General features: G+C 36.3%; 1 protein-coding gene across 1 annotated transcript in view; it reads right to left on the bottom strand.

The window, feature by feature from the left end:
• The window catches only part of HBS1 (translation elongation factor EF-1alpha (GTPase) HBS1), a 400441-nt gene that overhangs the window by 22230 nt on the left and 356679 nt on the right, over positions 1-21532 (bottom strand). Inside the window, exon 15 of the mRNA XM_090410159.1 lies at positions 18815-19115. Coding sequence (XP_090266285.1) covers positions 18815-19115 — 301 coding nt within the window. The remainder of the gene's footprint in view (positions 1-18814; positions 19116-21532) is intronic.

The raw sequence follows: 21532 nt of genomic DNA, 5'->3' as shown, positions 1-21532 counted from the left end.
CTTGATCGATATTTTTCCCACTGAGTGTCAGTTTCATTGATGAGGTTGGATGTTTATTGATGACCATGTATTTTGTCTTGTTGATGTTTATATTTATTTCCATTCTTTGGCATTCTATGTATACTCTGTCAATGAATTTTTGGAGATCCATAATGTTATCTGTAATCAGTGCGATGTCATCTGCATATCGTAGGCTGTTAACAATCTTTCCATTTATTGTGATTCATTCTGGACATTCTTCCAATGCCTTTTTAAAGATTACCTCTGTGTATATGTTGAACAAGAATGGTGAGAGCATGCATCCTTGTCTCACTCCTCTTTTGATGTTAATATCACTGGTGGTAATGTTGTCTAATTGAATGGTAGCTGACTGATTCCAATACATATTACTTATTAGTCTTATGTCTTGTTCGTCTAGCCCTATTTGTTGAAGAACTTCTATTAAGTTAGTGTTTCTGACTTTGTCGAATGCTTTTTCAAAATCTATGAAATACATAAAGATATATCAATATATAAAAAGGGAAATAAAACTGAATGTGAAAATTACAGAGATATTTCCCTACTGAGTATTCCTGGTAAGATTTATGCAAATATACTTAAGAAATGGTTGAGAAGGATTGTAGAAGGGAAGTTTGGGAAGAACAAGCTGGATTAAGGCAAAATAGAGGCTGTCAAGATCAGATTTTCACTTTATGACAAATAGTTGAGAAATCGTGGAAATATAACAAAGATCTGTATTTAACTTTTGTACACCTGCAAAAAGGTATACATATGACAAGGCATCAAGAGGAATACTATTCAAATCGCTACAGTTATATGGTGTCAGTGGGGATATCCAGAGAGTTCATTGAAAAACAATTAATCGAATGAACAATTCATCGAACAACAATTCACCGAGAATGTTTTCGGTGAAAACATTCTCAGTGAAAACGTTATTTGTTATTCGGTGAAAATGTTATTTTCGAAAAATGTTATGATAAAAGTGATTTATTTAGAACAAATACTGAACCGTGCAGAGTGAGATAGCAATGCTACTTTAACAGGGAATAATTATACAACAATATGGTTTCTAGTTTATTTTTCACTAAGTTAGACTATAATAAATTTAGTTTAATCATTTATCCCAGTGAGAGCAAACAAAGTTTGCACCTGAAAATATCTTCAGGACTGAATATAGTGTTGTACTATCTTACTTGGGTAAGTAGTACAACACCAGGCAACTCGTAGCAAAGGTGGAGCAAGCTACCAACACTCCTATCCCAGTATCTCCCATAATGCAAAACACATCTCCTTGTGGATATGTATAATGTTATGCATTAAGGGATTGGCCACTACCCAGACTAGTTTCGACCTTTATTGAGGTTTCTTCAGTGTTGTACTACTTACTCAGGTAAGATAGTACAACACTATATTCAGTCCTGAAGATATTTTCAGGTGCAAACTTTGTTTGCTCTCACTGGGATAAAGGATTAAACTAAATTTATTATAGTCTAACCTAGTGAAAAATAAACTTTCAACATCTTTCTCTAAATCCAGAGTAATTTAATAAAAAAAAAAAATAGGTGGCAAACCTTTTGGCAACTCCTATAGGTAAAGATGACCTTGCTACTGCTTCTGCCTGGTATCTCCAACTCTGGGCTTGGATCCCACTGAAGAGACCTCAATAAGGGTCGAAACTAGTCTGGGTAGTGGCCAATCCCTTAATGCATAACATTATACATATCCACAAGGAGATGTGTTTTGCATTATGGGAGATACTGGGATAGGATTGTTGGTAGCTTGCTCCACCTTTGCTACGAGTTGACTGATAACTAATAATTAAGGAATTGACAGCATACACTAGAAATATAAATTAAACTTTAATATATACTTTCCGATATTTTGGCAAACGTCACGTTGCCATCTTCTTGGGAACTTAATACAAAGACATGTGCACACAAGTACTACATAACAGCAAATGAGAACCGAAGCTAGGAAGCTAACGTTTTCCTAAAGTCCTGATGGTGCCCCCTGGCGGCTATATTGGTAGTTCTTGGCCTTTGGGCTGAAGTTCTTTTGATAAATGTTTCCCAAATTTGGGGCAGTCTCATGTATCCAAATTTGTTGAGGTTTGGCATGTTCTTAAGGGCTGAGGCTGATTCCATGAATAGTCTTTCATATTTGAACTTGCTGTGGTGTATTACTGTGGCTTTCTTCCATCTTATTCTGTGGCGAGTATCCAGAACGTGGTCTGCAAGCCCAGAGTGGTTGTACTGGTGAAATCGGATGTAATCCTTGTGTTCTGAGATTCTGATATTTGCTGTCCTGCCTGTTTGGCCAAAGTAGGACAATTTACAGCTGCAAGGGACCTGGTATACACCAGGTAGATCTAGGGGAAGTGGTTGGTCTTTAGTGGAGCAGATAAGGGATGCCAATTTTCTGTGTGGTCTGTAACAAGTGGTCAAGTCATGTTTTTTTTAAGATTTTGTTGATTTCTTCCGAGGTGATTAAGATTTTGTTGATTTAGAGTAATCTTTTTTGTGAAGGGGGGGAAAGGGGGGTTGTGGATAACTGGTTTAAGTATTTTTTGGATTCTTTTTTTTTTTTGGGGGGGGGGGGTAGCCATTGTCATGGGTGTGATTTAGTTCAGTGGTTAGGGCTTGATCATTTGAACAGATTATTTTTGCCCTGTTGAATAGTGTCTTAATAACTCCATATTGTTGTGAGGGGGGGGGGGGTGATGGGATTGTTGGTGAATGTATCTGCCTGTATGGGTGGGTTTTCTATAAACTGAGAAAACCAAGGTTCCATCAGGTTGGTAGGTGACTAGTGTGTCTAGGAAGGAGAGGTTATTGTTTGCCTCTTTTTCCAGGGTGAACTTGATTCTAGGGTGTTGGTTATTTAAATGTGTTAGGAAGGAGAGGAGTGAATCTGGGCCAAATAGCGAACACATCATCAACGTAGCAAAGCCATATGGTAGGTTTTTGTGGGACTGAGTTTAAGGCTTTCTCTTCAAAAGTCTCCATAAAGAAGTTGGCCAAGGTGTTGTACTAAATTTCCTCCCGATATCTCAGCCCTATTTCCTGCCAAACGAAATAGCCTGAGTTCATTGTAAACTGAAATAGGCATGAGATATCGGGAGGAAATTTAGCTTGGATTAGCTCTAAGGTTTCTTTGAGGGGGACATTTGTAAATAAGGAGGAGACGTCAAAACTGACCATTATGTCATTATGTTGGAGTGTAAGGTTTTCTATACTGGCTTTGAAGTGGGCCGAGTTTTTTTATGTGTGATGGTGTGTTGCCAGTATAGTGTAAGAGCGCTTTGGCTAAATGCTTGGCTAGTTTGTAAGTGGGGGGAATCAAAGCCATCCATTATGGGATGTAATGGCACATTTTCTCTATGTATTTTAGGGAGCTCATATATGGTTTCAGTCTGTTGGTAATCTCCACAGGCCAAGAAGTGACCTTCTTAAGGCGCCTATGGAGTTTTCTAATTTGAGAGTTGGTGGGATTGTATTCAATAAGGAGGTAAGTGGATCGATCTAATAGTAAAGCCTTGAGCTTACCTGTGTAGTCATTAAGATTGAGTACCACAGTGGCGTTCCCCTTATCTGCTTTGGTGATCACTATTTCTTTGTTTTTCTTCAATTCTTCTAGTGACTTGTATTCACTAATGGATATGTTGGATTTTGGAGGTTTTGCTTTTTTGAGAACACATATCCAAAGGCCAAGAACTACCCATATAGCCTGCCAGGGGGCACCATCAGGACTTTAGGAAAACGTTAGCTTCCTAGCTTCGGTTCTCATTTGCTGTTATGTAGTACTTGTGTGCACATGTCTTTGTATTAAGTTCCCAAGAAGATGGCAACATGACACATGACGTTTGCTGAAATATCAGAAAGTATATATTAAAATTTATTTAATTTATATTTCTAGTGTACGATGTCAATTCCTTAATTATTAGTTATCATGTTTAACCAGCGTATAAGCCTCTCTACAAGAATTACGAGTTGCCTGGTGTTGTACTGCTTACCCAGGTAAGATAGTACAACACTATATTCATGAAGATATTTTCAGGTGCAAACTTTGTTTGCTCTCACTGGGATAAAGGATTAAACTAAATTTATTATAATATGGTTTCTAATTGTCTTTCTTGTCTGATAACCATTTCATTTCTGTTCATGGAACTGATTTGCCTGTTTCCGGAAGGAAAGGCCCAGATTATGCAGGCTCCATTATTATTATTGTTACTACACACCCATTTTCCTATGCCCACAATTTCAGCCTATTCAAATCATTCTGCACAGACTGCATATCAGCAGCATTTTTGATTACCCTACCTATCTTTGCATCATCAGCAAATAACTGTATGTCACTTGTCAAATCCTTCCCAATATCATTAATCTACAGATTGAATAACAGTGGAACCAAGCACTGATCCTTGTGGTACACCACTTGTTACCTTAAATCTTGCAGACTCAGATCCCATGTATACCACTTTTTGATATCTGTCAGTCAACCATCCTCTTATCCATGCTAATATTCTATTACCCAAACCCATTTTATGCAACAGTCTACCATACTGTATTCTGTCAAAAGCCTTAGGAAAGTCCAAAAGTATCATGTATCCATTGCGTATCCATTCCCCTTGTCTAGTTCAATGATAACATTGTTATAGAATATGAGCAAGTTGTTAAAACATGACCTTCCCTTAGTAAACCCATGTTGTTCATTGCAAAGTAGAGATTCACTGTTAACCCATTTCTGAACGTGAGTCTTAACCAATTTTTCCAAAATCTTCACCACCACTCCTGAGATACTAATTGATCTATAGTCAGATACATCGGTATTTGCACCACCCTTGTGCAATGGAATTACCATATATTCCTTCCATTCCTGTGGAATCTTCCTTGTTCTGAGACTCATATTAAACATCCTGGTCAAAGGAATGGCCAGTTCTGCTGAACACTCTTTTAGCACACATGCTGATATTCCATCAGTCCCTATTGTTGAATAATACTTCGGTCTCACACACCTGCATTTCTTCATTAAGTGAAGAGGTAATAGTGAGCTCAATGTTGTGTTCACCAGCTTATGAAATTGGCACTCATTAACTGAACAACCACCTCTTCTGCATCTGTAACCTTCACAACATCTGGATGTAGAAGAGTTATTCTTTCATATTCATTCTTTCTTTTACTTGCAGCATATTGATAGAATTCGTGTGGGCTGTCTTTAGCATGCAGAGCCAGTTTTCATAATCAGACTTTTCTTTCCATACAACAGTTGTGACTATTCTGGCCTGCTGCTTATAACGTTCATAACGGACGTCATCCTTATGCAAACAGTATTCCTTCCACATCGTCCTTTTTTTATGAATCTCTTGCTTAATAAGATTACACATCCATTTGACTCCTATTCTATTTATTCTTCAAACTCTCGGGACACATTCTGATATCGCATCATTTAAGTATTGTTTAAATGCTTCCCATGCATTGTCGATATTCTTTCCATCCAGCAATCAATCCCATTCCACTGAACTCAGTATTCTCCTCAGTTGGTCATAGTTTCCTGCTTTGTAGTTCAGCATGTAATCTTTTCTGAATGGATCATTCACAAACTTAGTCACTTTCCAAGTGAGTACCACATGATCACTATCACCAACTGGAGGCAGAATAGTTACATCTTTAACTGAAATGCCCTCTGACACTATAATCAAATCTAACACTCTTTGACCTCGAGTTCCTTCTGTCACATGCTGCTTGAGAAAGTTGTCCTGCAACAGCTCAATAAATGCATTTTCCTTCTTCTCATGAGATTCTACTGCTACCTAATCAATATTTGGATAATTAAAGTCTCCCCTTATGATTACTCTTTTCGTGCTCACCTTTTCTATTTGGTGATGCATTTCTTCTTCACCAGCAACCGAGCCACCAGGTCTGTAACAACATCCCACTATGTAATTTGTCTTGTTAGATTCCACCTCACACCAGATGGCTTCAAACTCACTGCCACATGAAATATTGTTAGTAGTATTACTACATTCATAGGTCTCGACTCTAACTGGATTTAAGTCATCCAATATCATTAGCAGCACAACACTCCTCTCCTATCCACCCTATCCTAAAATACTGTACCCATGACACTCAATACCAGTTAGTAGGTCTGATTCTGATAGCCAGGTCTGACTAATTCCTACAATCTGAGGTTGCAACATATTGACTAAGGCAACGAACTGTACCACTTTGTTTCTGATACTCCTAGTATTCGTGTACAGACATAATAATCCACCTGCATGTTCTTTTGTGTGCGCTTGTTTGCAGTCTGACTGACAGAGTTGAACAACTTGCAGATCTCTGTTCTTCTCTAATGCATTACACATGTAGACATCTTTGCACACATGATGGGTCCGAACCAGACGAACACAAACCCAAAATCATTCTCGCCTCGTCAACATTTCCATGACAGAGCCCATTCCTGTCATTAACACAGTTATATACCATTGTCGCTCTTACACTCATATTCACACCATTCCTCCCTTCATAATTTAGTTTCCCTGACTCTCTTTGTTAGGTCTCATACTAGTTATTAGTTTTTCCAGGCTCCTGATACCAAACACATTCAGGTGTAGGCCATCCTTCTTATACAAATCCAATCTTCCCTCAAACTCACTCCACACATCCATTCTTTCTACACAGCCTACACATTGAATCGTTTGGCATCATAGCCCTTCTTTTTAATTCATTTTTATCATAGCGAGGTAAAATACTAACGATTTTCACTTTCTCACTCTTCACTTTGGCCTCTTCCAGCAGCAACCCTTTCATGTCTTCTCTCATACTGAACTTATTGCCAGTGCCTGATGGAGTGGTGAGAGCGAGAACGGTCAATGAATTTAAGGAGTGGTATGATAGACTTTGTGTTTCTTAGGGGGGGCCTCCCTTCGATGAGTCTTGACAGACTTTATGTTCTTAGGAAGGACCTCCCACGATGAGTCTTTTGACTCCATGGAGGCCTGAATAATAATAATAATAAATCGTTCATACCTACTACAACTACGATTTCGTTTACTTTTCTTTTCTGTTTTTGAATTTTGTACTTGAATGTTATACTTTTAAATAAATCTTGTACAAGTCTGCAAGATTCCCTAACTAAAATCCTGTGCAAGATTCCCTAACTAAATTTAATAACTGTTGTAATAAATTTGGTATGAAAATTAGCAATAACAAGACAAAGACAATGAAAATAGGCAAAAACATTGAAAATATCAACTGCATCATGAATGGAGAACCTATAGAACAACTAAAATATTTCAGCTAATTATGCACAATTTTTAGTGAAGATGGTAAATTAAATATGGAAATAGGCAACAGAATCAACAAAGCTGGTATGGTAGGAAATCAAGTGAATAAATAAATTTATATGGAATAAGAGAGAAATTAGTCAAAAACACCAAAGTAGCTGTATACAAGACAGTGTTCAACCCAATATTAACTTATGGATCTGAGAGCTGGGTTAGAAATAAAACACTTAACCAAAGACTGGAGACAACAGATATGAGAGGCCTTAGAACGATTATTAGGTGTGAACACATGCCATCAATGGCAATATCATATTAAAAATGAGGATATTAGAAAAGAACTTGACATTGTTTGCATTCAAAAATGTGTTAGTAGAGTTAATCTCAGGTGGTATGGTCACTTAAACAAAATGGGAGAGGAAAGATTAGCAAAACAAGTGTTTTCTGCCAGGTTGGCAGGAAAAAGACCCAGTTATATTGGGTTGATACAGTAAAACGAGCCTTAGAAGACAGAAATATGAGATCTGATAATGTTGGAGCTTGACAGATAACAGATTGATTTGGAGTAAATTGTTGATAGGAAATTTAGTAATGATGAAAGCTCTTCATGTATCATAATATCCTGTACACCCCTTGAGGATACATGTTCAGGAATTTGATGACAATCTTAAAATCCTTAACCCTCTCTGCATTAACAATGTATTTCCGTAGCGTGTTCCATTAACCGATAATTCTCCATGTAAAAATCTACTCTTTTTATAATCCCATCTAGATTAATCTGATAAAATTCCCTTAGTAAACATCTCTATCATATCACCTCTCTTCCTCCTATACAGTTGAACAATAATTTTCTTCTGTATCTATGATGGGTGTTTTTATTAAATGCATATATGTTTCTGCAATACACCATCTGAAAGTCATGGTTCACTTATAGATACAAATATGGGTATGGTGTTAGATGAAACATCAGCTCACATATGATGCCAATGCGCAAAAGAATTGGCAATGCCTCTGACTAGGCTTTAACGTAAGTCTCACCTCTAGTGAAGTCCAAAGGGATGGAAGGAGAGCAAAAATAGTTCCAATGCATAAAGGAGGCTGCAAAACTACAGCAGAAATTAGCACAGTTTTCAAACAATACAGTTATAGAGGTAAATGGAACATTATACAGAGAAATACATACTCTATATTTAAGTTGTAAGTTAGCCATTAGAAATGAAGCAAATACAAATGTAAACTGGTGTAAGAGTAGGATGCACATTATCTCTTATCCATCATCTATATCAGCTTTTCCCAAATTTTTCTTACGATGGAACACTTCACAAATCCTGAAATTTTCATGAATCACCTTGGTTATTTTCTAATGTATTAATAATTAATTAAACATCAATTAAACATAAACACCATTAAATTAATTTGTGCTGATTTTCATTGACATATTCCATTCTGATCACCAAAAATTTATAATATTATTATAAGTACTTACGAGCAAATGCAGACTTTTTCTCCTGTGTGCTGGTAGTTTTCCCCTCCTTTTGTACATCCTGGAGATCGCTTTGTAGGCTGGAGATGGATGAATCACTATCTGTTGCATCATAAACACCTTCAATAAGCAATTTCTTAACACCAAAATTAAACAAAGTCCCTTGTCTCTTATTCATATTAAAATTTAAATCTGCAGGCCTATTACTTTTAAAAAATTATGGCACTACGGTTTCGAAACAAGCACTTTCACCCTACAATAAGAACTTGTGAAGAAAGTATTCAGTATTACTAGATCTGAGAACTGGATACAGACTACCTTGATCTTCAATTTCAGTGGAAAAATTTTCTTCATACTTCCTTGCTGATTGGTCACTAACATTTGCAACACAGATGTTATTTCCTTCAGTTTTGAGAACATGCCGCCCATTGTTGTAATTGGATTGCAGGCAATTTTTATGACCCATCATAAACAGTGGTATTCCCTTTCCCAAATGTTGAAAGGTTTCGATGTGTGAAAATTAACGATAATTCATGAATACTTCCATGTTTAAAAATACATGGCTTGGTCACTAACATTTGCTACACAGATATTATTAGGCATTCTGGGTCTGAGCTTTGACATATTCACGATATTATTCTCCTCAGAATATTTCCACTATAAAATATTTATTCATGAAAAATGCTTAGAAAACTAAAATGACAAATTCCAGGAGAACTTCTCGTGGAACACTTATTCACCTTCTGCAGAACACCAGTGTTCAGCGGAACACGGTTTGGGAAACTCTGATCTATATGGATCACATTTTGAAAGAAAGTGACATTAACTGATAGTCAAATTGGAGATATCCAACTTAGCTCTTTGCTTTATGCAGATGATGTTGTACTCCTAACCACATCTAGTACAAGACTCCAGGATTCTCTAACTAAATTGAATAACAGCTGTAACAAATTTGGCATGAAAATCAGCTGTAAAAAGACCAATGCTATGAAAATATGGCAGAAACATAGAAAACTTCAACTGTATTCTGAATGGAGAGCCTAAAGAAAAAGTAAAATATTTCAGCTATTTAAGCACAGTTTTTAGTGAAGATTAAATTAGATCAACACGTTAAATCTGGAAATAGACAACAGAATAAGCAAAGCTGGTATGGTGGGCAGTCAGATGAATAAATTTATATGGAATAAGAGAGAAACTGACCAAAACACCAGCTAGCAGTATACAAGACAGTATTCAAACCACTTTAAGTTATGGATCTGGGAGTTGGGTTAGAAATAAAGCACTTGATCAAAAACTAGCGACCATAGATATGAGGATTCTGAGAAAAATTAGGCAGTGAACTGATGAAAACAATATCACAATCATATTAAAAATGTAAATATTAGAAAGGAAGTTTATTATAGTTCGCCCACCGTTTGTAGGTCCCTGCTTCGCATCTTTCCAAGAATAGTTGATTCATGCTGAAGGGGAGAAAGAAATGAAGGACGTCCGAATTGGTCGCCAACACGCGAAATCACGTGCTTTATAGGTAAAATTTTCCAACTGTTATACAAGCAACATAGTTAACTACAATAATCATAAAAGAGAAGTTAATTATCCGACCGGTAATAATAAACAACTCATCCCACTATACGGACTGATTACCCTATTATCAGAATGGATTCTTCTTTTTCTGAGAAGCGCAGAAGTGTCGAAGGATCTCTAATCGGTGGGCGCACTATAGCAATGAAGATTTTTGTGAGCAAGGCTAATCTAAAGCAGTATGGTCACTTAAACAGAATAGGAGTGGAAAGATTGGCAGAACAGGTGTCTAATGGCAAGAAAAAGACCCAGAGGAAGACTAAGGTTTAGGTGGATTAATTCAGTCAGAAGTGCCTTAGAAGGATGAAATGTTAGATACGATAATATTGGAGTGTTGACAAATAATAAACTGATTTAGAGGAAAATTGTTGACAAGAGATTTTTAATAATGTAAACTTAATCAGGTACTGCTGTCATAGTAACCTGAACACCCCTTAAGGGTACAAATCAGGAACTTGATAATGATATATATATAATCAATAAAAATAGAAAAAAAATCCTCAGCCTACTCACAATATGGCTGTATTAGGAGTTTAATAACCCTCTGGGTAGGAGTAACATATAAAACAGTAAGAACAAGTTTAAGAGTAAAACCACTTTCATGACACATTCATGGAATGGCAAATGCATCCAAAGAAAACTTGGCAAGTAACAACAGAGAGAAAAAGGCTGAATGGAAGGAGTATCCAAAACACGCTGAAAGAGAGAGAGGAGCAAGAAAAGTAGTGCTTGCTTCTTGTGTTAATTAAAATTAATTTTATTGCACTCTTACTTTTATGTAATACTTTTTTCTTTTTATTCTTAAACTTGCATGGAATTCATTTCTGATGATTATGTATTAGCTTATTTTTTTATTATACTTCAGATTAATTAGCCAACCATGCATTACTTGTATTGTGCTCACTATGTTAATTATACAGCTGGCTACTGTGATCTCTATTAAAAAGATTTTTTTAGACATCTATCATGTTAAATAGGTTGAGACGGCAACTGTTATTATTATTGTATTAGCACCTCCATGGAGTTCGAAGACTCATCATAGGATACAAAAACTATGCACACATTATCCTAACTTATCTTAACTTTAATTGAATAGCTGAATTCTGTGGCACAGCATTCACAACTGGCTCTTGCAACCCATTCCACTCATTCATCACTCTTCAATCAAAAAAAAAAAGGAAAAATTTAGTCTTTACACTCCTACTCATGTCACTCCTTATCATTTTCCAGAGTTGACCTCTTGTTCTTTTTGACTAGAGAAGCAGAACTGTACAATGTAAAAAAAAAAAAAAAAACATTAAAATGGACAGACAAACGAATAACAAAGACAAAAGTGAAACGAAAGATTAACTTTATGTATTGCTCTTATGATAACACAACAATGTTGTCAAAAACCTGTTGCACAACTCGAGCATATTGAGTTCAACCATGCGAAAGAGGATCTGGTTCAATGTGACCACCATTCTCATGGATCAGAAATTGCATCCTGTACACAGCATTCTCAACATCAGAATGTAACATGTCTGCAGGAATGTTCGTCATGGTCTGTGATACGTTGTCCTTTAAGGCTACCAAGTTTGAGACACTACCATGATAAATGTGGCCTTCAGGAAACCCCGCGGCCAAAAATTGCAAGGAATATTATTGGGGGGGGGGGGGGGCATGAAACTGAAAAAAAAAAAAAGCAACTATTCACTCTTTCTTATGTGAAGCAATGTGATAGAACCTGCTGTACCAGTTGTGCAATGTGGGGAGGTGCTCCCCACATTGCATAAAAATGGTCTCATCTACACAGTCATTAAGATATTTCTGTGTGGTAATGGAACAAGTTATTGGTGTGTTGAAGTGAAGTCCTCAAAAAAGAAAGGCCCTATTATAAAATGTGCTGTGAAGCCACACTAAACAGTAATTTTCAGTGAATGTAATGGAATTCCTGGAGCGCATGGGGTGATTTGGAAGGCAAAATTTAACAATTTTGAGTGTTTATAGTCCTGTTCAGATTAAAATGTACCTCATCTCCCAACAATTTTCCAAGGACAAGCATTGTCAACTTCCAGTCTAACCAGAAACGTCAGAGCAAATGTCATTTGCTTATCATAATCATTGTGTAGCAGCTGCTGCATGCAACTGATCTTGTATGGACAAAATGTAATAATTTTGCACAAGACTTTCAATGCTGTGGAATAAGGCATATCCAATTTGGCATGCTACTCCATGGTTACTGCTACTATCAGCAACATTTTGCCTAATTTGTTGACAATCACAGTGGCAGCATCTTCAATTACCCATGGTGGCACTGGTTTCCATTCTCAGCCAGGTCGAACTTCCAAAGATCCTATTTCTTCAAACTTCTAAATCATCGATCTAACTACATTAGCTGACAGATGATCTTTATGCAAGTTCTGGTGGGTTCTAATCTTACGAAGAGTGGCTGATGTGTTACACTCATTTACAAGTAACACACGATAAGGTAAAGTGAGATGCATGTTCTAATCTTACGAAGAGTGGCTGATGCGTTACACTCATTTACAAGTAACACACGATAAGTTAAAGTGAGATGCATGTTGCACACACGACTATCAATAAGAATGAATTTTTTTAAGTTCTTAAAAGAACTGGTCGATGGACTGAGTCCTCGACTCTTTATCCCGTCATCTGAATGAAGAAAATCTGTGTGGATGAGATGCTATTGAGCTAAAAAGCTCTAGTCATGGCTGGGTAACGGCAATAGCCGAGCCTCAGTTAAAACTTCATTGGCTACAGCATTGCCATTTGTTACCCTGGAAGTCCTAAAAAGGACTCTTTTTCATAACCAAGAATGAATTTGTGAAGTTTCCCTTTATTATATAGGTCTTATGATGACAGAAAAAAACAGGTGTTCAACTTCATTTTATACAAATTTTTAGCTTCCTGGGCTATAAAAGCACTACACTCCTCCTATCAGTGCCTTTTCAAACTATATATATATATATATACTTATTTTTTTTTTTTTTTGTAGAATCCTTCCTATGCCTTTATTAGTCTCCCTACCAAATTTGGTGGCATTCTGGTTGTTACATCAAGCTACCAACTGGCTTTTCTTATACTTCAATCTACAGTCTGCTTGGCCTAGTTGGGCAACTTTCTCTTTTCAGCTCGAGATATACTTAAAAAGTATCCAAGGCAAACATTTCCACTCCTTCGCCAGATACATAACCATACTCAGTGACATTCGTATCATTATTGCATTTGCATACCACAGCTGAACTTACACATACTTTCTAACCATTTCCCCATGATGATCTTGTTTCACTCACTCTCTGCATTCAGTCTCACACCATTCATTTTTCTCCAGGTTCCTGATGCCAAACCCATTCAAATGTAGGCCATTCCTCTTATATATTGGTGTCCAAAAGCTAAGGACAAACTACATTTTTATCTGTCATGTACAGATAAAATGTACATGCCTTAGGTCTTGTCCTTATCACTGCTGTCCAACATTTGGTAAGTATGTTATTCTTGTCAGCAAAAAAATGTGTTATAAATTTCATACGAATTAAATTGCAATACATTTGGAAACAGTTACAAATTTAAGGACAGAGTTAAGGAATTAATGTACAGTGCTTACAGAAAACTTTGCAGAGAGACATTTCAGCATGGAATATGTCCACCCCGAACTGCGATGCAGTTTGGGATGGACATGGTACAACATTGTGCCGCTGCACAATGTTGTACCACATCCATTACAAACCCTGCACAATAGGATAAGGCCTTGTTTGTTTTCTGGAGGGGAATATTGAGTGGTAATGCATCTTTCTATTGCATCCAAACGTGTTCTATGGGGTTGAGATCTGCAGAGCTTTCTGGCCACTCAATGCAATTAATATCCTCAGATCCAGAAGTAGTAGTATGGTGTGCCACTGTCATCAACAAAAAATGAATTCTTTACCAGCACTACAGAACAAACAAACATGACATTGAAGAATTTCATTGTAATATCCTTCACCAGTCATATTCCCTGTTTTCAGCACTTGTAGCTTGGTGTGTCTATTAAGCATAATGCCTCCTCACACCATCACCACCATATCTATTACTTTTGAAAACATTCTCGTAATGGTAAGGAGTACCACTTTCACACCAGATCAAGGGTCATCCAGAATCAGAGAAAAGACTAAAATGACTCTCATCATCCATAATGACTATATTAGCCCACTGGTGTCTTGTCCAATTTTTATGAATATAACACCACTGAAAACATGCTGTACGATGAGCTGTGGATAAAATGATGCAGACTACAGGCCTTTGTGCATATAGGCCTACTTGTCACAGTTCGTCGATATATTCACATACCTATGCATGAATGAATGGAGTTGACTTGCAAGCTGACCTGTCATGGTGTGTCGATTACGTTTTGCTGCTTTAACAAAAAATCTGTCTTCATGCTCTGTGATAGATTGAGGATGATATCTTAGCAAAGGTCTTGAACACATTACATTGGTTTGAAATGCTGTCCAGAGCCTGGATACAATGCTATGTGAGATTCCAAACTCTGGCAACATCATTAATTCTGCAGTCTTCTTCAAGTTTTGCAATAATCCTTCCCCATGTGAAATCATCTAGATGTCTCTGAGAGATCACAAGATATCCAAGTTTGCAACTTTATTCCTTCACACACAATACACTTAGAACAGCCTTTTGCCTTTTTTTCCAATTGAATGCTACTACATGACCCCTTTGCATGTGATTCGAAATTTTGAATGTGTACTCGCTTTCTACTCAAAATTGTCATTTATATAAATTGCAACAAGCTGATTCGTTTGAATTTGTGATTGTAATCTTCAGAAATAGCATTTGTCCTTAGGTTTTGGACACCAGTGTATGTCTTATACAAAACTCACATGCATTTCTTCTTTACAGTCTGCACATTGAATTATTTGCTATCATAGTCCTCTTTCATAACTCCATAATATGTGCTTATCTCAGCAATGAACTAACAATTTTCACTCTTTCACTTTTCTTTCTCAGTTCTTCCTGCAGTCAATACTTGTAATTATTATTTCCCTCAATCTGCTTTAACAAAACAGTTCAAAATTCTTCAAACAAAGGTAAATAAATAAAAAAAATAGTTGAATGGTATTTTGTATCAAAAACTAAATCACAAATCTCCACATTCCTGACTAGCAATCTCCATCATCTCATCAATGGTGGTGATGCATTTCCCAAATTACAGAATAAGAAACTAGAATTAGAGAGATTACTGGAGCAGAAGATATTGTGAAGTGTTGCAAAGCATGTAAGTGGAGATGAGCTGGCCATATTAATAGACTGCCAAATGAAAGGTGGACAAAATTAAGCACTTAGTGGATACCAAGAGAAGGAAATGTTATAAAACAACAAGATGGAGGGATGATCTACAATTTGATATGAGATGGTGGACATTGGCTAGCAACAGAATAACTGGAAAGTTAAGGGAGAGGCCTATATCCAGCAGTGGATGGAAACAGGCTAGAGACAAATATATTTAAATTAACAGAATGATTTAATAAGTTCTGTCCACTGTACTCCTGTTAAATCAAGAATTTATTTAATAGGATACATTTATAGGCCTTCAATAAAATCACTATTCTGCCTTATCACTGCTGTCCAACATTTGGTAAGTATGTTATTCTGTCTGCAAACCATTTTTCTTTTGTTTCTGATAAGTCAAATCACTTCAGCAGAAATCTCATCAATGGTGGTAATGCACTTTCCAAATTACAGTTCAATAGCTTAGGAAGAAGGCAAATTCTGGAAAGTTCATGCCAGAAAATTGTAAGAGGAGAGATGCTTGTCATCCATGCATTTTCAGTAGATCAAATATTTCATGTGAAGCATATGACCTTGCATTTGACCTGAGGCAAATCTTGCCTCTATTTGGAAGTCTTATTCTGTGGAACAAGAACATCAGAGATGCTTACAAAGCAAGCAAAATTTTTAAATGATCCTTGTAGCTATACCTTTATTAATATATTTCTGAAAAACGGAGTGCTAAAAATTGATGCTTCTTATGAAGAATACAGTTTTAAGCACTCCATCTTGGAAATTATCAAACCCATCTATGAGAAAATAATTTGTAGTTGTTTCCAAAGTTGCAAGATTATTGAACTAGAAACCAAGAAGTCTAAAGTTTTAATAACACACCCACAGAATTTTTACCTAATCAACCAAAGAAGTATTTCAAATTCTGAATTAAGGAGGATTTCCTTAATTAAGGAAATCCTCCTTAATATATATATATATATATATATATATATATATATTCTTCAGCTTCTACTCAGTTGTAATGATACATTTTTAAGAGTAAATTTTAAACCGAGATAAAATATTAAATTTAACGATACAACTAGTTTCAGCCTTTTACTGCCTTCTTCAGGTATCTACTAAAGGTAGAACACAGTAATAAAAATTGAAGATACAAAAAACTGAGAATTACAGACAAAAAATGCAACACATAATTGAAACAAAAATGTTGTACTTTTCAAGTCGTTCTATCTAACGCACTATTGTTTGTTGCATGCGTTTTTGCAGGTTCTCGTGAACATCAGTATTGAACAACTGCAGTATGACTATCAGGGATGTTATAACTCAAATTGCTGTTCAAATGCTCAGGATTAAGGAGGATTTCCCTGGACTCCACGATTTTCCTTTCAAACTCATCACTACAGCGAAAAATGTTTTCGGATTTATCCCAACACACTGAGTGACTCTGTAGATTATCATGAGGATTGTTAGAGAAAAGAACATGACTGGATAGCGCAGATGCATGTGACCTTTTATAGGAGATGTCTCTCTTATTTTGGACAGACTAACAAATCTGTTGAACTGCGTATTGAGGAGCATAAGAGAGACATCTCCTATAAAAGGTCATATGAATCTGCACTATCCAGTCATGTTCTTTTCTCTAACAATCCTCATGATAATCTACAGAGTCACTCAGTGTGCTGGGATAAATCCGAAAACATTTTTCGCTCTAGTGATGAGTTTGAAAGGAAAATCGTGGAGTCCAGGGAAATCCTCCTTAATCCTGAGCATTTGAACAGCAATTTGAGTTATAACATCCCTGATAGTCATACTGCAGTTGTTCAATACTGACGTTCACGAGAACCTGCAAACACGCATGCAACAAACAATAGTGCGTTAGATAGAACGACTTGAAAAGTACGTTTTTGTTTCAATTACGTGTTGCATTTTTTGCCTGTAATTCTCAGTTTTTTGTATCTTCAATTTTTATTACTATGTTCTACCTTTAGTGGATAACTGAAGAAGGCTGTAAAAGGCTGAAACTAGTTGTATCATTATCATTAAATTTAATATTTTATCTCGGTTTAAAGTCATTTAAAATTTACTCTTCAATATATATATATATATATATATATATATATATGTTAAAGATACCAAGAAATTGTATAAACTTGGTTTTAATCCTATTTTCCCAAGTAAGCAAACAAGCAAGTAAGCTAAGTTGGTGTCTGAAGTAGTTTCAGGTCTGAGGCAACTTGTGGTAAAGATGGACTAAGCTCTGATCACTTGCCTTAGTCTCTCCCATAATGTAAAGCACATTTCCTTGCGGACATGTATGATGCTATGCATTAAGAGAAGGGTCACTACCCAGACTGGTTTCACCCTTTATTGAGGTCTCTTCAGTGGGAGCCAGACCCAGAGATGGATACCAAGGTTCAAGTAATGCAGAACTGATATTTACCTATACGAGTTGCCACAAGGTGCTCTGACCTTATTAAATAAATATCTCAGGATGAGAGAAAGATGTAGAAAGTTTTTTTTACTTTGGGTATACCATACGTTAAAGATACCAAGAAAATTTTATAAACTTGGTTTTAATCCTATTTTCCCAAACAAGCAAGTAAGCTAAGTTTGCACCTTAAAACCAAGTTTATAAAATTTCTTGGTATCTTTAACGTATAGTATACCCAAGGTTAAAAAAAAACTTTCTACAACTTTCTCTCATCCTGAGATTTTTATTTAATAAGGTCAAAGCACCTTGTGGCAACTCATATAGGTAAATATAAGTTCTGCATTACTTCAACCTTGGTATCCATCTCAGGGTCTGGCTCCCACTGAAGAGACCTCAAATAAAGGGTGAAACCAGTCTAGGTAGTGAACTTGCCCTTAATGCATAGCATCATACACGTCCGCAAGGAGATGTGCTTTGCATTATGGGAGAGACTAAGGCAAGTGATCAGAGCTTAGTCCACCTTTACAACAAGTTGCCTCAGACTTGAAACTACTTCAGGTGTTTCAGGTCTGCGGCAACTCTTGGGGTTGCTTGTTTGCTCACTTGAGAAAATAGGATTAAAACCAAGTTTATAAAATTTCTTGGTATCTTTAACATATAGTATACCCAAGGTAAAAAAACTTTGTACATATATATATATAAAATATTTTTAGATAAGACAAGCTTTTTACAAATTGACAAAAACAAAAAAAGAAATTACCTTGGCTTCTTTTTTACAACCTGTCCAGTGCTTTTATGTAGCTGGGAAATCAGTTTCTTTATTACTGCTTGTTCACATACACTTTGGTAATGAAGAATAACTGGAAAGCCCTTTGTGATGGGAATATCAATATTGAAAATTACAACCCTAGCTTGGAATCGAGTAGTTGCCCTGACTGGCTGATTACTATCACAGATCACGCTACCAACCATCACATTATTTATGTCCATTCCCACCATTTGAATTGATACATGATCACCAACAAAAGCTTGGGATGATGAACTATCATCGATAGTAATACCTGAAATATAACATACAAAGTGCTTTAAAGCATAAAAATATATATTTTTTAAATGATTTATTCTCAAAATCTAAAATTTCTGACAAAGTACAGTATCCTATTTTAAAAAAAGCACTTAACTAATAATGGCCTGGTCCAGTTTCTCAACTTCCATTATGATCTAAAAGTTGTTGTTGATAACATGATTTGTGTTATTAACAGTTTTTCATGGTAATATTTAAATAAATCGAAAATGTAGCAGTGGGCTCCCTACTTTCATCCCCAATTCTAACTTATACATGGAATTTTTTGAAACTACCTGCTGTAAGACTAAAATATGGCTAAGGTATATAGAAAATGTCTCTGCCATTTGGTCTCATGGCCCAGAGACTTTTCCTTACTTCATAGTTCTCAACATTATCATCCCAGAATTAGTTTTACTGTTCAAGATGAAAAAGAAGGGCTCTAGTCTTCTTGGATCCCTTCATTACAGGACAAGCAGATGGAGTCCTCACATGTTCAGTCTACTGTAAGTCAACATATAGGCAGATAACTATATTTATCCACCTTGGAATTTGGAATTTTATCATCATCTTTAGAGACCTCCAGGGAGTCAAGGACTCATCAAAAGAGACCATATATCACCCCCATGTCAGCAGTCATACTTTTTACTTAAACTTATTCACACTAAATGCACTCACCATTTCAACAGTCAAACTGTTTCGCTCATGGTTCTGTGAGAGAAATAGTTGGCTCTCACACCTTTCTTAATCACACACACACAAATGTAACTTCCACTGATGACCATTGTCCTCTCCCCACCTTCCAAATAATGAAAATTTTCATTAACTGATATCCTAAAATACCCTTCCAGAAGAAATCTATAGACCTTTATCATATCACTTCTTTTTCCTCCTGCTTACCAGTGTTCTGAGAGTATGTGACCAGTGTCTACAGGTCACATACTCTCAAATTGTCCTCATAATCTACATTCTATAATTCATATCATCTTTGTAAGTCTTTGCATTTTCCACAGCTTCTTTATCCCCTCAGAACCCAGGAGATTAAACATGCTTACAGTAGTCCAAATGCAGTCATATCAAGACTTTGCAAAGAGACAAAATGACTTCTTATCCTTACATGTTGATGTATGTATGCTTCAGCATTGCAATTATTGTTATTACGTGACACCTCCAAGACTCATCGAGGGAGGGCACCTACTCTACAACTCTTCACCTCCACCACTTAATCCAGCAACTACAGTAAACCACCACTACTACCATCATCATCTCCTACGCCAATGCCATCTACTGCCCACCACCACTACCAGTATTTTTTGTCTGTAAATCACATTGTGTTCTCAAGGCCAATTTGTCTGTATGCGAGATGAAAAACCGGAGTTTCCGGAAGAAAAACCCTGCAACTCCCTATGAGATCGGCTAACTCACCCACAATTGGGGGGGGGGGAGTTTTTCTCTTGTCATGATGAGAACTAAACTTAGGCCTTTTCCAATTGAAGGCCAATCCACAATCTCTACCTCATCTGTTTCTCCAAGAAATCCTACCCAATATCATATGCTGCTAGAATTATACATAAAATGCATAACTTTACACATACTAACATTCAACTGACAGTCATTTTTATTTGCCCACATTATCAACCTATTCAAATCATTCTGTAAGTGCTGTATATCAGTAGCTTCCCTTTTCCCCACCTAACTTTGCATCTTCAGCAAACAAGTGAACATCTCCTGTCAGATTCTTCCCAGTATCATTAATGTATACATTGAACACTGATCCCTGGGATACACTACTAGTCACCTTAAATCTTGCACATTCACATTCCCATACATTACTTTCTGATGCCTGTTCTATCACTCAATTACTAATCTGAGTTACACATGAACGGATAATGTAAATTCAATAAAATTCATTAGGTGATTATAAAAATTTATTTAAAGAATAAAATCCAGTTTTCTTTTCTTTTTACAAAACTCTTGAATTAGTTCAGTCATGGTTACATTAATCTCTCTCTGTGCATATATAGCAAAGCCAGTTCATTCAATCATGATTGTGATTGAATTTAAGATCATGGTAGATCTTAAATAGGTTTTTAAAATGCATAAGGTAGAAAATAACCTTTCACTGATGCATGTTGTTACCGGAAGCGTTGCAAATATTTTTAATAAGTTATAGATGTTAAGATATATCATTTTGTCACACTTCGAAACTGCATCAATGGCATTTTTGCATGGAGCTATTGCAAATGGTTTTTCAAATTTTTTATACCACAACTTGAGCTCAGGCAAACAAAGTAGCACTCAGTCCGCCCAAGCACTACTTCATTCACCTTGTGTTCACAAGAGAGAGTGCCATTGGGAAGACAGATGATTAGAGCAAAAAAAGTAGGTGCTATTTTCTCTCTTTCTTTTTTTTTT

This window comes from Typopeltis vanoorti, chromosome 20, assembly GCF_054136105.1.
Source record: "Typopeltis vanoorti isolate ZY-2024b chromosome 20, IOZ_Tvanoo_1.0, whole genome shotgun sequence".
NCBI lineage: Eukaryota > Metazoa > Arthropoda > Arachnida > Uropygi > Thelyphonidae > Typopeltis > Typopeltis vanoorti.
The sequence above is the reverse complement of the archived record's forward strand: the minus strand, read 5'-3'. Positions and strand labels throughout refer to the sequence as shown.